This window comes from Triplophysa dalaica, chromosome 14, assembly GCF_015846415.1.
Source record: "Triplophysa dalaica isolate WHDGS20190420 chromosome 14, ASM1584641v1, whole genome shotgun sequence".
NCBI lineage: Eukaryota > Metazoa > Chordata > Actinopteri > Cypriniformes > Nemacheilidae > Triplophysa > Triplophysa dalaica.
In genome coordinates, this window is record NC_079555.1 from 1105001 (window position 1) to 1121932 (window position 16932).

A 16932-nucleotide genomic window follows, 5' to 3' on the forward strand; every position below is an offset into this window, starting at 1 on the left:
ATTTCCTTAAATAAAACACAAAATACTTAAATTCGACTAGTTGTTTTTTGAAGTGCACTACCAATAAACATTTAACACATTATCATTTCCAAAGACACTCCTGAAAAGCATTGGCTAACTATGAGTGAAGATGAAATGACATATACAGTCCTTAACAAATGTATTAGACCACCTGTTGTAATAAAGAGAAAATACAAATATTTTAGGAATCTGTCAAAAACCTGTCTAAAACTAACAAATATTTTATTTATTAGGCAAATAACAATCTGAAACAACTAAATAGTCTTAATTTTCAAATAATAACCAAAAACATTTGTATTTCTGATGGCCCCTGTTGGCCTTGACATTGTTTTTATGTAATATTCCACACATCTACTAGTGGACATCTGAATTAAAACAGTACTTTGCTATTTTTTCAGTCTTTCTTGTTAAACAGTACATTTGAAAATTCATTCAAATTTTAGTATTAGAAATACTTCTGAGAAAATGTATTTATTTTTTAAATCACCAATACTGTCAGTTTAGGGCAGCTATTGCATAAACTTATTGCATAAACTGTATAACCTTTAAAATATGAAATATATAATATAAATATTCCTAAAAACATTTAAGCTATTGACCGTTTTTGCAAGATGTAAACAACACTGGTCCAGGAGCACTTTTAAACACTTACCAAAGCTTAAAGTTAAATATAATCAAAAGAACATTCACATTGAATCAATGTGTTTATGTATTTAGGATAAATTATATTTTTTGTTTCATTCTGTGAACTACTAACAACTTTTCTCCCAAATTTCATTTAAAAATATTGTTTCTATTTGCATTTATTTGCAGAAAATGAAAACTGGAGAAACAGGTGAAAATAACAGAAAAGATAGTGTGTTTTTTTAAGTCCTCAACTGCTGCAAAGAAACCAATTTCAGGTTCACTTCTCTTTAATTGGACTTATTAAAAAAATATAAAATATATTTGTGTAACGTGTAATCAGGAAAAATTCAGATTTTCTATGTGATAATCTGGTTTTTGATCAAAATATTTATGTGTTGTGTCATGCTGTCAGTCTTTCAGACACTGGACTGAAATGACCACAATACATGTAGAAATGAGGATTAAATGAACATTTGAAATGATCTTTATTCATTTATCCAAAGCTTCATATGTGGAGTAAAAAGCAAAACGAAACAGGAAGTGCTCGTGGACCAGTTTTGTTCAAATCAGGTAAAATCGTTCTGATGTTTTCTTCCAGATGGATTAACTTGTCTATCTTGTCTTACATTTTTATATAATATAGACGTAATCTATGTGATTTGACAATATCTGTCTCTGTACCCACATCATTCTATTAAGGGTCAAATGACTGAAGTTCAGTGAGTCTGAGATGAGACACACTCAGCAGGTGTGTATGAGGAGGTGTACCTGCGGGGTCGTGACCCTGAATGTGCTTGCGCTGGTGGGTGTGGATGCTCGTGGTGAGATGCTGTTCTGGGCCTGAGCCAGAGCCTGTTGAGGAACCATGACCAGCTGACCCATCTCTGTTCTCACCAGAACCATACCTGACACACACACACAAAACATTATACTCTATGCCATATTTCATCTTAATGTATGACATGTCCATTTATTATATGCTTTTGACATATTATTTCATTAATTATGTGTCATGTCTTATCTATTTGCTCACATTTTATACTACTGTCAAAGCACATGTGACAGCATTTAATATGTAAATATGTTTCATACAATCATGTTTTATGTCACGTGTCATTCAAAAACTTCAATTAACATAAGATAAGATGTCTGTGCTCAACCCTAAACCACAGACAGAGACATTTATTTTCACAAAATGAAGCAAAAACACAGACTTAACTAAATTAAAGTGTTCCCATGCAATCTGTAATAATGTATATTTATAGATGAGCAATTCCAGCATTGTTGATGTGACATAAAAATGCTCAGAGAATGTATTTGTTAAGATTATATTGAACCATAGACATTTTACTAGACCCTTGTTGATAGAGTCTAAACGTCAGAAAAATATCAGTCTATGCACAAGTTTTCTATTTAAATAATTATTATTATGGATGTCATGTGACCAAAAAAGGACGCAGTTTTTGGGAGACGACAAATTTTGTAGGATTTCTGTGAATTAAAATGCACAAAACTGAATCAAAAATACCTTATAGCTACTTTATTTTAATTTTCATGTGTCCATTCATGAGGAATATGGACTGTAATGGATCTGACACTCTGGCACTTGAAATAAAAGAGAAGCTTTAAAAACTTGAGACCTGACGTGAGAGACCTGACGTGGATATTTCAACCACAAATGTTAATATCTGTGCTGTTAGTAGAGTAAAACCTTGCTAAGGATCAGATTTGAAGTTTAACTACAATTCAGATGGTTTGGCATTCAATCTGACAGTGAGACAGCAACAGGTGAATCTGTCTGTGTATATCCCAATAAAGTGATTTATGAGCTCAATCATTTTCTTTCTTTAACATCTGAACAGAAAAGCATCTTTATTTGGAAGGAGCTTTATAGCCAAGTCCGTTACACACACAAGAAATTGGACTTGGCGACAGGAGCTCAGAGGAAAGTGTACACATGGTGCAAATATACATGAGAAAAATGAGAATTAAATAAAAACAAAAATGTACAAAAGTGAAAAAACATAGACAAAAAAACATTTTTTTGTGTTAAAGAGTGTAAATAAATATTCTCATGAACTCCTGGTTCCAGGTTTCGAAGTCCTGTTCAATCAATTCTCACTACAGCTTCACTTATCAACATTTTTTTCAACCTCAGAGGACTCAAGCTGTAATGCACTCATACACTAAAGATTCTACATGAGAAACAATCACAAAGTCCTTAACATTACATTACAGCTTCTTCAGATCGGTGTGTGTATTTCTGAATTTTTAAAGCACTAAATAAAGAACGTTCTAAACCAGGGGTCCTCAAAGTGGGGTCTATACATGATAAAAGTCTGCTGTATTTAACTGATGAGATGACAGCAATGTTTCATGAATCACTCACTTCAGAAAAAACCCTCAATGAAGCGAATGACTGGCGAGTGTGGAGAGATTTCAAGTGGATTTTCAATCTTAGTCATCTCATTGTTTCAGTTTATTGGAAATATGTCAGTCTGCTGCTGTTGATATTATGAAAATATTCAAATTAAAAAGTAGAAATGTTGTTGAGTCTAAATGCTAATTAAGCAAAATCACCATCTGTCTGAAAGCATTTGTGTGTATCACTATGAAACAGGTCCAACGGGTTTTACTTTACGTGTTTATTAATAACTATAAATATAATATGAGCGGGATTGTGGTTCATATTCTCCACAGTAAGAGTCTCTGGCCATAGAAGAGTATAAGAACCCCTATTTGAACAACTGGAGACCATTTATAAGTTAGGCCACATTCTCATTGCTCATGCTCATTTTACCTTATTTATATGAACACACCAAATAAAATGTACATTTACAATATCTATAATCTACAAATTTTTAATTTCTTAGTTTGTTTTTAAAATATTACCGTAAACTAAAGAAGCCAACCGTTGTCCAGCATAGAGAACTCCATCAATACAGGATGAAGAGTGCACACCATGGCTACTTTATAACTTTTTCTACTCACTTTTGTTCACTATACATCATTTGACCCTTGACACTCCAGTAATTTTATACTTTTGATTACTTGTTGAAACTATATAGAACGACAAGATATGTCTAATCCAAACATTTCCTCCTGCTATCACAGACAGGCACTGTAAAAAGTTGAAGTGAACACTTGTTACCTGGTGGGATGGTGAATCCGGGGGGCAGTTGTATAGTTGTTTGTTGTTGTGACGGTCTGACAATCAGCTGCGGCGTCACGAGTCTCTGCTGCGCAGGCGGAGCGGCACGCGCCTGCGTCTGCGTCTGCGTGGGTCTGATCAGCGGGGTCACCGGAGACGCGCCGACAGCGGCCGCGGGTTTGACAGGTGCCGAAACCGCGGCGGGAGTCACTGAAGTCACCGGAGGTGCAGCGGAAGCGGACTGCACCGCCGGTTTCGCGTTATTCTCCGGCGCGTCTGCGGGTTTGCCGTGGTTCGCCTGACCACCCGCTGCGCCCTGCTGGACCAGCGCGGTCACGGAGGTGCCGTTCCCGTTCTGCGCGATGCTTGCGATGATGTGACGCGGGAGTCGTTGCAGCGCGATAGTGGGCGTCATTTGAGGATTACCGGACACGGTTGAAGTCGCGCTGTTCGGACACGGTAGGGTCACTGTGCTGGGTGGCGGAGAGCAAGATCCGCTGGATGATGATGGTGCTGATGCTGCGCTTCCTCCGTTGCCATTGAGACTGTTTGAAGCTGCTGTGCGCAGCGCGCGACTGTTCGCCGGGTGTTTCTTACGGGTGTCCCTGGGGCTCTCACCTTTGTTGCCCGGCGCAGGAACCGATACCCCGTCGGAGGATGCTGTCGCCGTTGTAGTGATCGTGATGATGTTGCCATGTGATTTCAGGCTGCTCTCCTTATCCGCTGCTTTGGCGTGTTTATCCCCGCCGGGCTCTTTCGGGTCAGAATCCGGGTTGCCTGCAGCTTTGCGCCCGTGCTGCTGTGGTGGCGTCCCTGCTGCTTGTTGTTGTGGTGGTTCTGATGGAGCGTCTAAACGGGCAGCCAGCTGCGCTTTTCCTCCCGTCTGCTGCTTCGCGCTGCCCGAGTGGGTGTTTCCACAGCCCGACTGGGTGCTTTGGGGCGCTGCGATGGCCGGGTCGTTCTGGCCCACCAGCTGGGACTCCAACGAGCCCACCAGATCGCTCACGGCTTTCTCGTCCACCTCGGAGAAGAGCATGTCTTCCAGAGGGTCGGAGGCGCCCGCCATGTTTGCTCTGTGTGCGATGGGCTGTCTGCTGGTGCGCGTCCACGAGAGCGAGTGCGCAGTCGTGTTACTATGGCATTGTGGGAATGCATGTGACGTCAGAGGACCAAAACAGTTATCCGCGCTGTTACAACTCAAGGCGATGAACGAGTACAGTTAGAGGATATATATATATATTTGACTTTTGTAGCATTTATACGTTTCTACATTGTATAATTTTATTTGTAATTATGGATAGAGAGACGCATACATTCCTGAAAAAAAGAGATTTAGAGAGTAGTTATTTGTGCGTTAATTTTACTATTTGTAAATACACACGATACGAATAAAATGAAAGAAAATATTGGCCTATTAGAAATTAAAATATCAATATCATTAAAAAAATATAAAAGACAAAAGTGACGATGCAGCTGCTGAAGCTGCCAAAAATGTGACGAAATGTACAGTAAACACGATGAATTTACAAGATAGACGTATGTGTTTAGAGAGATAAAAATACTCTCCTTCCAGCCAATAAAGTCAATTTAGGTTTTCTTAATCACTCTTTTCTCTCAATGATTTATAAGATTGTAAATACACGTTTAAACACGCACGTAATTTCCATAACAACGGGCTAGAGGCTCAAATCTCGCGTTTTATCGCGATAGCTGACGGGAAACTCAGAGGGAGACTCGTTTCCCGGCATGCACCGCGACTCAGTGCGGAGGAAAATGAACGCGGCCATGTCGTGCTGATCGGAGCTGTAGAGAAAACCACACAAAGAGCGAAACAAACGTCGTGCAGTCGGTCGGAACCGTGAATACGGGCGAGAGCAGGAGTCGAGCAGCCGCGCGGCAGTCACTTAAAGCGGAAGGATGAGCGGAGGGACGCCTTATATCGGCAGCAAGATCAGTCTGATCTCAAAGGCCGAGATCCGATATGAGGGAGTTTTATACACCATCGACACTGAGAACAGCACTGTGGCTCTGGCTAAAGGTAAATAAACAGACACACGCACGTATAGAGAGAGATCACGTATAGAAATATACAGTCCTGTGTGCACTATCGCCTAAAGCTACTGAAAGAAATTTAAATGCACATAATATGCATGCAGTATATTCCTTATACTGTACCATAGTTCTCTATCCGGATTTTATATGCATGCATTATATATTTAAAAGCACACGGGTTGAATATGAGGTAGATTTGATTTAATATATGAAGCAGAACTGTGCTTTAGTTCAATGTGAATCAGCTAAACATATAATGTAATAAACAAACAGAGTCAGAATATAATGACTGACAGCACTGACTGAAGGACCGTGAAACACGAGAGAAAGAGAGAGAAGAGAATGACATATGATGGGTGATAGAAAGGGACAGACATATAGAAATAAAGAAAGAGAGTAAAATGGGATGAGATAATAATGGACAAATAGAAGATAGAGGGAGATGTTATTTAGGTGCTTAACAAACTGAGCCAACGTTTGACAAACATTGATGTATTGACGCATGAAGTGTGAAACTGTAAATGTTTCTGTGATATAAAGATGTTACACAGAGTGTTAGGACTTCACGTCACTTTTAGGTATGAAAGCAGATGCGGTGATCCTCTAATAAAACAACACAATGTTCAGAAATTGATGGTAAAAGTGTTTAATCATCTAAAAGTGTTTAATTGAATATCATTGTGTTTTTATTAGGGCTGTCAAACGATTAATCGCGATTAATCACATCCAGAATAAACGTTTTTGTTTACATTATATATGTCTATGTACCTACACATTTTGTATTTATTAGTACAAACACAGGCACATGACTTCATATTTAAGAAATATTTACAAGTATTCATTTATATTTATTTACCAATAATTGAAATTATATATAAATGTTTATACATTTTTAGATTTTTCTTAAATACATGCATGTATGTGTAAGCGTTAATAAATACAAGATTATAATGCACAGTACACAGATATAGATTTTGTTAACACAAACTTTCATTCAGGATCCGATTAATTGTTTGACAGCCCCAGTTTTATAAATAAAAAAGTTTGTGTTTTAAAACTTTGACCATCGTCTTTCTGTGAAGCACTTTGGTCACCCTCGGGTGTTTTTAAATTGTGCTATATAAATAAAATTGCATTGTATAAAAGTTTGCTTTTTTTGGGTGAACTGTCCTGTGATGTGTTTTTAGTTTTGTCTTTTGAATTTTAACACGTGCTCTTTTAAACTTAAACTTATAAAGTTATTCGTAAATAAATACCTGTACATACTTCCTAAATATAAATTTAGTTTTTATAGATACAAAATGAATATGCACACTACACAGATATATATTATGTAAACACACACTTTTATTCTTGGTGCGATTAATCGTTTGACAGCCCTATATAAAGTCCTGAGCTACGGTATTATTTAAAGTGACAACCTAAATAAACGTTACTGCGCATGCGCGCCTGACCCCAGTTACATTCCGGTACACATTTTCAAATAATAGAGTGCCTGTAAATGATTTCTGAAAACAATAAAAAGAAACTGAGAAGAGCCGTTGGATGGCTAAACTTGTCTCTCCAATATTTATAAATTAGACTGCGGTATCAAGTTCAACCGCTACATTTCAGTGTTCTATATGGTTTCTTTAAAATGACAGGATTCATTCAACAATTTTACAAAAAAAATCACTCAATGTTCACAAATACTTTAGACGGGCAGTCCGCGTGCACATTCACAGCATTTAAGATGATCACGCTGTCTTTGTCAGCGTCTGTCAAGATTTCCTGTAGCTCAGTGATTATATCATGGTGCTGGGAACGCAAAGGTCATGGGTTCGATCTCAGTGATTGCACATACTTAGACAAAAATGTACTATATGATGCAATGTTAGTCTCTTTTGGATAAATAAATGTATCTGTTCTGTGGTGCGCATGTTCACACAGTCAGCGTCAGGTGAAGTGATGTTACTCGAGGAGTTCATAAGTGTTTTCATGATGAATACCGTCAGTTCAGAAGAATAAATCCATATAGACTTGATTTCAAAGATGCATTTCAAAGCTCTGATGCAGGTGCAGAGATCTATAGGATGGAAAATATCCCCTGCTTATCCTTATCAGAAATTATCTAGAAATCTATCTTTCGGGGAAAAACATTTAACATTTAACTTGCAAAATACGCTCTTTCATGAACAGCAACCTCTCTCATGCACTCTCTTTTTATTAGTAGTGTTAAAAAATCTTTTAGCCATATATTATCTCATTACTTGCCCAAGTGTTGTTTCAAACACGCAGAACATTGGATTGCTTTATTAATCCTTTGGCAAACTTTGCAATAAACAATGAGTTCTAGTATTTTCTTATATCATAAAGCATATCATTCTATTTACTCCCCTAAATTTCATAAATAAATATTGTTGTTTTAACATTTGAATCTTTGTTTACATTAAATGCACTATCTTCTTTTAATAAAGTATTTTAAGACATTTTTTAAGAACTTATGTACAGCTTTCCTGTAGCTCAGTGGTAAGAGCATTGTGTTAACAACACAAGGTTGTGGGTTCGATCCGAGGGGATTGCAGATAGTATAAATGTATAGGATAATGCACAAGTGGATAAAAGCGTCTGCCAAATGCATAAATGTAAATGTATTAATGGTGAAAATAATTAAAAATGTGTGTATGAAATACTAGAGCATGATACATGCTCTGTATTTTTCCCTCTAAGTAATATCCGACTCTATTTTCAGTTTCATAATGTAATTGAGTAAAAGTAGAAAACACTACTATCTATCTCCGTTTATTGCACAAAACTATCACCGCAAAAAAGACTCCAATGCAGAGTGGCATTAAAGCACGCATGCACATCCTGAACTCAGAATGATGCGCCTAACGCATTCACTTCGTTCTTTACAGGTATGCGTTGCAGCCCTTCAAAGAATGTGTGTAGCTTGTATTGTATGTTGTGTAAATCAAAGGATTTTCTTTCTGTTTCCACTAGTCAAGTCCTTTGGCACTGAAGATCGCCCCACGGACAGGCCAATCCCCCCTCGAGAGGACATCTTCGAGTACATCATATTCAGAGGAAGTGACATCAAAGATCTTACTGTGTGCGAGCCCCCTAAACCCACCTGTAATCTTCCTCAGGACCCCGCCATCGTGCAGGTGAGCAGCACACGTTAGGTTGCACGCGCAGCTCAATCTGCAGAAACTAAAGCATGTTCAAACCGGTTTCATTCTTGTGTGTGTGCAGTCCTCTCTGGCGACCACTGCTGGCCCAGCGGCTCCTTCATTTCAATCCTACACCCCCTTCAGTCGGGCACCCGTGGCTCCATACAGCCAGTTCAGCCCCAGCGCACTGGTCCCACAGCCGTTCGGAGCAGCGGTCACTGGCGGTGAGTTACAGTTGCTCTCGTAGCTTACGAACACAAGCAGAAAAAACTGTACATCTGGGATGAAAAGAGAACTTTTTCAAACTTTTTACAGAAAAATTTCCCAAACATAGTTGACAGGGCATTTTTAACGTCAGTCAAAGAGGATCGCTGTTACACAAAAAGCTAAACGTAAGAGGTTTCACTCCGGGTGTGTGAAGTGTTAAAGCCCACACTTGAAGTTGTGTACTTCCTCCTCTCACAGGAAACAGCTCAGGTCCTGCGTTCAGCACCGAGGCGAGCGGTACCGCCCCTCTGCCCCAGAGCTCTGCTTTCACCCCGCGCACTCGCTCTCTGAGCATGCACAAACCCGAAGGTAACCGGACAACCGGTCTGTCTGCAGAATGGCTTTAGTGTGTTTTCATAAATTCTGTTCTGTAGGGTCACGTTGAAGTACAGCATGTGTCTTCCGCTGTGTGGTGAAGCTGACGGTTAATAACTCAAACACCGCTCGTCTGCTTTTCTAAAGACAACATGAAATCATTAAGAATGTTGATCTGGGTTTTGATTTTGTCTTGCATTGTTTCTCACAGCAGTTAAATGGGCCGTGCATGTTGTCTTTAACTGTGGTAAACCACAGAGCTGCACTGTCATCTAACATCACCGTGGTGCATTTGGTTGCCACAGGTCGTGCCAGTCCGTCTCTAGAGCCTGTGAGAAAGAGCCCGACCCTGGATCATCCAGTACAGAGCGCACCGGTCAAATCTACCCCACCTGCAGGCGGTTCATTGAGTCAGAAGAGCTCCGCAGCCGCCCGACCTGCTGCCAGCACCCAGAAACCTGCAGAGAACCAGGAGCAGAACAAGGGTAGAAACCCACAACCGTTTCGTTTAAATAATGACTGGAAACAAATGCTTTTATTGATGTGTGTGCATGTCTGAAACAGGCAGAGCACTAGAATAATGTCATTGCTTCTATATCATACATTTCTGTTTTCATATCCCTCTGTTGATATTAACAGTGTCATCTGTTGTTTTTTCCCAGTATCTGATGTTGAGAAGGCTGCTCGCACGGATACAGACTCGAACAGGTCTGATAACAAAGATCAGAACAAACGCCATTCTGGTGGTAAGTCGCTTTTTATCGCTGTGTTTGTCTGTCGTGAATCGAGGGGTGTAAGAGATGTTTCTGCCTCTAGGTGGCGCTCCTCCTGGCATAAGAAGGGGGCGTGGCAGTGCGGGTGGAGGTGGAGGTCAGCGTGGTAGGGGCAGGTTTAACGGACGTAGAGATGGACCAATGAAATTCGAGAAGGACTTTGACTTCGAAACTGCCAACGCCCAGTTTAACAAAGAGGAGATCGACCGGGAGTTCCAAAACAAACTCAAGATTAAAGGTACCGTTCACATACAAATCTTCTTTTGTCTGATTGCTTGAAGATGTCTTTATAGAAAGGTACAACTGATAAACATACCAACACAGTATTGTCACCAATAAACACTTTTAAATAACCTGAAATGTTGGTCAGGTTGATGAAAACTCTTATAGTGCAGCTTCTCTATTGATGTAAATACAGTGAAAAGCTCCACACAGTTATATGACGTGTTTTAACCGTAATGACAGATAAAAGCGGGCATTTGGATTTGTCCATGCTACAAAGTGCAATCGTAAGATTTGTTTCAAACCCGTCTATTGAAGGCTTGAAGCATAATCACAACAATGTAACACAATCCTGAAAGACAATCATAAGAGCAGTTTTGTTGCTAGGCTGTATTCACTTTATGTTGGTTTGAGATTAATTTGGACAGATTGAGAGTTTGTTAATGTTTGTGTCACATGCGTTCGAGTTGCAGAATTGTGTCTTAATAGACACAGGAGAATCTTAATTTTCAGATCGTTTGGGTGTTTGAATCGAAATCACGATCTTTCGACGTTTAATCGTGCACCTTTAGACTTATAATTTATTATCTAAAGTTTTTCTGTGCAGTTGATGTGTCGATGTTGTGCATGCTGCTGTTTAATCTGTAATGATGTTAGTAGACTAGTTAACACAAGTTAAGCAGTTTAGTTTACTAGAGGGCTAAACCTACATGCATGCTGTGCTTTGATTATTTAAAGAACTAGTTTTTGTTCATTACCGCTTATGTCCTCCATGTGTATTTTTGTATGTTTAAACTGTTTATCATCATGCATGTTTTGCGTGATTTTCCGTATAAAACGTTTTCATTATCTTTGGTTTTGCTGTCAAGATAAATACTATTTGGATTGTTCTTGGTTCCAAGATTTCAAACATGATTTTCTTTAAAACACTTGTATCAACGAATTCCCTTTATATTCATTTTAAAATAAGATATGACGTGTTTGAAGTCATTCATTTCATAACTGTCAACACAGATTAACACAATTATTATTATCATTTTTTTTTACAAAAAAGGCCTAAAGAATTCTCATCACTGTAACCATTTAAAACTCTCAATCTCATGGCAAGTTTGGCTAAAAACAAGTGAAGCCATGATGCCTAAGCACATTTATATTATTCATACATCATAAGACATTAATTCATTCTATGTTTATAGAATATTACACATGTAAAATTTCTTTAAATGTGGAACGCTTCCTGTATCGGTAATGAGAAGGGAAAAAGTTTTGCACGCAGAGGATGAGAGTACCGGACACTTATTTGTTCATTTTCATTACACAAATATTCTGTCTAGCATTTTTTTTTCAGAACGTCTAGTTATATTTTAATTTTAATCTACTGCACTTAGACAAATTGGGACGTGTTACGTTTATGAGAATGTCAGCAGAAAATCAATCATATACATCAATAATTAATTCCATGTCAAAATTATGTTTTGTCAAAGGTAGAGAACACAATTATCTTTATTATGAACATTTAAAAATTGCTGATTTTTGTTTAGCAGATGATAGTGAGAAAGTGGAGAAGACCCTGAACGGAGAGGAGAAGACGGATTCGGGTGTGGAGCCTCAGAACAGTGAAGTCAATGCTAATGAGGGCGATCCACTGGGACCCAACTGTTACTATGACAAATCCAAGTCTTTCTTCGACAACATCTCTTGTGATGATTCAAGGTGAGCAACTCTGTTATCACAGTCAACAAGCGGTTGGCTCATAAACACACATGCACGAGTTGTGTCACATCTGTAGATGTGCTTTTAATGGTTTGAGTGGTTTAATCGCTCCAGGATTTAAAGAAGAAGTATTTCTTTGAAGTTACTGTTATTGAATGAGTATTAAGTTTTACTTTCTCTTCCTTTTAGAAAGGAGAAATCAGGAGGAGCTTATGGGAGGTACAGTCGTTTTAGTATTACACAAACACTTTAAATGTATTTGTCCTCGCGTTCCGCTAGTGAATGACATGAGTTTGGTGCTTAAGCATGACTGTTCTCCCCGCAGGGAACGGAGGCAGACCTGGGCGGAGGAGAGACGGATGAACTCGGAGACCTTCGGTATTCCTCTGCGTCACGGTCGGGGACGCAGCGGTTTTCGCGGCAGAGGCGGCAGCCCGGGCTTCCGTGGCGGTCGGGGTCGTGCGGCCAGCAGGGGCTCGTTCGCACCCTCTCGTGGTGGCGGGGTTGGATTCAGAGGCGGGTTCAGAGGGGGCAGAGGAGGCCGCGAGTTCTCTGACTTTGAGTACAGGGTTAGTGCTGATTCTCTCATCTCACTGATCAACCAAAACCTTTTGTCATCCAGAATTAGATCAATGTCTGTCTGTGTTTTTTGTTTCAGAAGGAGAATAAAGTGTCAGCGTAGTTGAAGCCGACGATGACGACATCATCCTAACAGCCAAGAATCTCCTGTCACGCTCCTCACAGTGAAGATTAATGCTTTGACTCACAGGTCCAGCCTCTCTCTGTTCAACACCAGCACGGGTGTGACCTGCGTTCAGCTGCACATGCAGAGTTCTCTTGCTTTTCTCCTTTTTTAGAAAAAAAAGAACACCCCACAATGTTTTTTGGAAACTTTTGACATTCGTTTGATGCATTCGGAGGGGAAACGAGAATCTATCTACGAATCTTCCGTGGAATTATTGTAATTATTATTATCTGGTATTTTTGCATTGATCCTTCAGTTCCTTTCTAAATAATCAGGATGGTCTTTGATAGTATTCAGTTTGTGTGTTCTGAACCCCGCTGATACTGTGAGCGTTCCTCCCTCAAATTGTTTTGTTTTTCGGATCTGTTCTCTGTCTTTAGAAGCACGACAGCTTGATCTAATGGCCTGTAGGGATTGTGTCAGACGTAAATAAAACCAAAACCACCTTAAAGAAATCAATATTCAGTTCAACTTCATCTCGAGGGCCTGTTGGATTTTAAAGAGGACATCTGTGCTCATCTGTCTGTGACAGAAAATCTAGGTTGAATTCATATATATATATATTGTCGTTTAGGGTGCGTTTTTAATGGTTAAAGTTAACCCCTTGATTTATTTTCTATCAATACATTTTTTCATTCGTTGAGTTCTCAACTTTGTACACTTCAGTATCAAACAAAAGGTCAATCTGCGTTCACTCATTCACACAGACATACTGATTGATGGTTGAATAATGAATGTAAAGTCAAAAGAGTTTGTGTTATTGCCTCCTCGTTCAGTCCTGAAATCGTTTGATTATTCATGCTGGATGTCACTGCTCTATCCTATATTTTGGTAATCGAGTGCCACTTATTCTTGCCTTCTGACGTCAATTTTGTACATTTCTGAGAGGACATTTGATTTACAGCCCTTAATGCCATTGGTCGACCCACAGACAAGCCCCATTCCACGTTACAAGCCAAGATCTTCAGGAAAGATCCTGCGAACCCCTTTAACAAGATTGGATGTCTCAAAACTGTATAATTTGCACTTTATAGTCGAATAACGCCACCATATCTCATTGATGAAAATATGATGTCATTTCTTAATTCATACACAGGGAATATAAAGCTGATTGGAAAGGATACTTGTACCTACTTACAGTGTTTTTGCTTAAGGCATAAATGGAATGGATGAATGGGGACAGATTCGTTGCGTATGTAAAATGTTTTCGTCGCGATCAGATCTGGATTCCGGATCACTGTGTTTCACCTGAGATCGTTGTCCATAAAGGCTTTGTTGTGAATAGTTGTGAGTGTACATGTTGATGTGTTACTTCCAGTACCAGACGTCTGCCGCTCTGTTAACGGAGTAAGATGTTTGCCCAGCTCTCGCTGTCTTTTCCCTTTGAATGCCACTGAAGCACTAGTTTCTGCACTGTTAGATGAGTTCATTTCGTTATTTTCATAAAAGAGTGTCTTGGTGTGCTTCGTTTTTTTATATATTTCGTTTGAGAGATCCAAAGACTGAATGACCGAAACATTTTAGAGGGGAAAGCATCTTTGTTGGGTCTACATAACTTTTCTCATTTATATCCCCAGGAGTTTGTCATCGAGCCCTCTTCGTTATTGATGCTGTACTTGTATTAGCTAAAGCGGTCCCTTTAAAAAAGCACTACAGAGACCCCCTTCTATATATTCAGGCAGCTAGTCGAATGCACTCTGATTGGCCACCGCAGTGATCTCTCAGCACAGGGCGTGATGGGAAATTCTGAGTCGCAGATGTTGGTGCTGAGCGGCTGAAATTGGACTGGCGTGATGATGTCAATTTTCAGGCCTAATACAGTGATGAAGTTTAACCTTGTATATGAGATTTGAAACTGGACGGATGCATCGCTTAACAGGGTTGACGTTATTTTGTTGTCGAGCCTCTGGAAGAATTCGAATGGCAATTTTAGTTGCATTTTGTTGTTTTCCTGAATAAATTGTGTTGTAGAGGTCTTCACACGGACAAACTGAGGTTTTTATTCAGACGAGACAAATAAATAGTTGTTCAATATTCTGTGTCCTTGTGTTTTTCAAACATTTATGCAAGAAAAAGAACATTCAAATTGCATATAAATGCAAAATCTTTACATTTATGTGGTTAAAGCCACACATTTGGTCAATAAGGAGAATTCTGAGTGAAGTGTGGTTTAGGAGCTGAGGCGGAGGTGTAATACGATCAGTGTCCTGCAGGCGGCAGTAATGAAACGAAGCGTGTGCGCTGACGGCGCTGTTGAAGAAGAAACTCGAGCAGTTGAAAATATGTTATCACATATCAAATATTGAAATAAGTTAAATAATTGTATCGTGTTCCGCGTGTGTGAAGCGGTGTGTTCTCCTTATTAACACACGGATCTGATCGGGACTCAAGAAGGTCGCCGGGTTGAGTTTGTACAATGTCTGTTGTTTTCGTGCCTAAACGGCAGCGCGGAAGAGCCCAAATTAACCAGGAGACGATTCAGAGAGTGAGTATAAAACACAGATGATTTTACACAATTTAAAATAATTACAATTACACATATGGTACTGTTTAATGAGAGTAACGTTAGATATTTCACACTATAGATGCGTTTCGTTTTCAGCATTTTGAGGAATTTCTTTGGTAAACGTTTTGAGCCTTTTAACATCACACACATTTAACAGAAGGATTTAACCATTAAAGCACTGACTAATATAATGCTCCGTGTGTGTTTCAGTTGTTGGATGAGAATGATCAGCTGGTCAGATGCATCACAGAGTACATGCAGAAGGGTCGAGCTACAGACTGTGTTCAGTACGTGCTGCACGTTCACATTTACATCACATCGTGTTTCGTTCAAAAATCGTACATTTCATTTACATTTTCAGATATCAACAGATTCTGCATCGGAACATTGTGTACTTGGGTACACTAGCAGATGCCAGCACGGAAATCCTGCCTGATAATAATAATGTAGGGCTGTTCGTTTGTTATTCTTTTATATATTTTTTATACCATTTGATTATATTTTTCTGATTTACTGTTTCTTACATTTCTTTCACACAGACTTCTTATGAAACAAACCCACCGGCAGAGACTAAAGACACGTCAGATGTGACCGATCAAGGCGAATCATCAAACTGGTGATTTTCTTTGCTGTACATAATTCAGGTCTTTGATTTGTTATTGTAAACATGTATAAAGAGACCATAAACGTTTATGTAATAGGTTTGAATTTTTACATTCAAGATTCTTCTTTTCACTAAACAAGGTACAGCGAAAGTAGAGACATTTTTCTTTCAAGTATACTATCAATATATTTATATATTATATTTAAACGCTTTATATATATATATATAAATATTATATAAAGAGTGAGGAAATACAAGATTTTTTATTATGCTGTTGAAGGATGTATGTCTTTTTGAAATACAATTTATTTGTTTATTTTATGTTTTTTTATTTAGCAGAACACAAGTGTTAATGTATTTTTATCATTTCTGAGCTCTCTGTGAACTTTTTCTCTTCTACAGACTCTCACTGTCTGCTCACCCTGTGTTTCCATTTATAAAAAAATTACTTTTATGTATTGTTTGCGGTCTCGTATGTGTGTATGGTGTACACACAGTGTGTGAGTATGAACACTGGGCTACACAAACAGGTAATGATGGATCATTTGTGTGGGTTAAAGGAATGTTAAATTAATTCCACTTCTAAATCTCACAATGGTACAAATGTGAATATTTTAATTTATATACTAGCCAGCATTAGTGTTAAATAAAAACTAACTGAAAATCATACTTTTTTATTAAAGAATTGTCATGACAGTCGACTAAAAACAGTTTGAAGCTGAGGGGCGTTGTTAGTTTTTCACCTCAGATACTAACGGGTTGATTATTAATAAATACAGTTTTA

The 16932-nt window shown here is 38.8% G+C and overlaps 3 protein-coding genes across 11 annotated transcripts in view; 2 read left to right on the plus strand and 1 right to left on the minus strand.

The window, feature by feature from the left end:
• Nucleotides 1-5425, minus strand: part of LOC130435346 (transcription initiation factor TFIID subunit 4-like) — a 76779-nt gene extending 71354 nt beyond the window's left edge. For all 6 annotated transcript variants that reach the window (XR_008908806.1, XR_008908807.1, XR_008908808.1 and 3 more), the window contains exons 1-2: nt 3800-5425; nt 1417-1553 (exon numbers count right to left, since the gene is read on the minus strand). Coding sequence is in view for 3 of the 6 variants with exons in the window: in XM_056765908.1 (XP_056621886.1) it covers nt 1417-1553; nt 3800-4865 (1203 nt within the window). In the remaining 3 variants the exon portion in view is untranslated. The remainder of the gene's footprint in view (nt 1-1416; nt 1554-3799) is intronic.
• A 125-nt stretch (nt 5426-5550) lies between these two features.
• Nucleotides 5551-15072, plus strand: lsm14ab (LSM14A mRNA processing body assembly factor b). 4 transcript variants are annotated; one of them, XM_056765911.1, is made up of 11 exons: nt 5551-5837; nt 8834-8997; nt 9086-9227; nt 9469-9579; nt 9891-10070; nt 10248-10331; nt 10402-10596; nt 12122-12293; nt 12483-12512; nt 12619-12862; nt 12952-15072. In XM_056765911.1, the coding sequence occupies exons 1-11, from the start codon at nt 5717-5719 to the stop codon at nt 12973-12975; spliced, it is 1467 nt and encodes a 488-aa protein (XP_056621889.1). In that variant the 5' UTR covers nt 5551-5716; the 3' UTR covers nt 12976-15072. The 4 variants fall into 4 exon arrangements, with proteins under 4 accessions (XP_056621889.1, XP_056621891.1, XP_056621890.1 ...); XM_056765912.1 differs by having other exon boundaries at nt 5552-5837; nt 12125-12293; XM_056765913.1 differs by lacking the exon at nt 9469-9579.
• Nucleotides 15073-15225: 153 nt separating this feature from the next.
• On the plus strand, nt 15226-16602 carry ss18l2 (ss18, like 2). Its single transcript, XM_056765921.1, has 4 exons — nt 15226-15523; nt 15755-15831; nt 15906-15990; nt 16084-16602. Exons 1-4 carry the CDS (start codon nt 15455-15457, stop codon nt 16162-16164), a joined length of 312 nt encoding a protein of 103 aa, XP_056621899.1. The 5' UTR covers nt 15226-15454; the 3' UTR covers nt 16165-16602.
• The last annotated feature ends 330 nt before the right edge of the window (nt 16603-16932 follow it).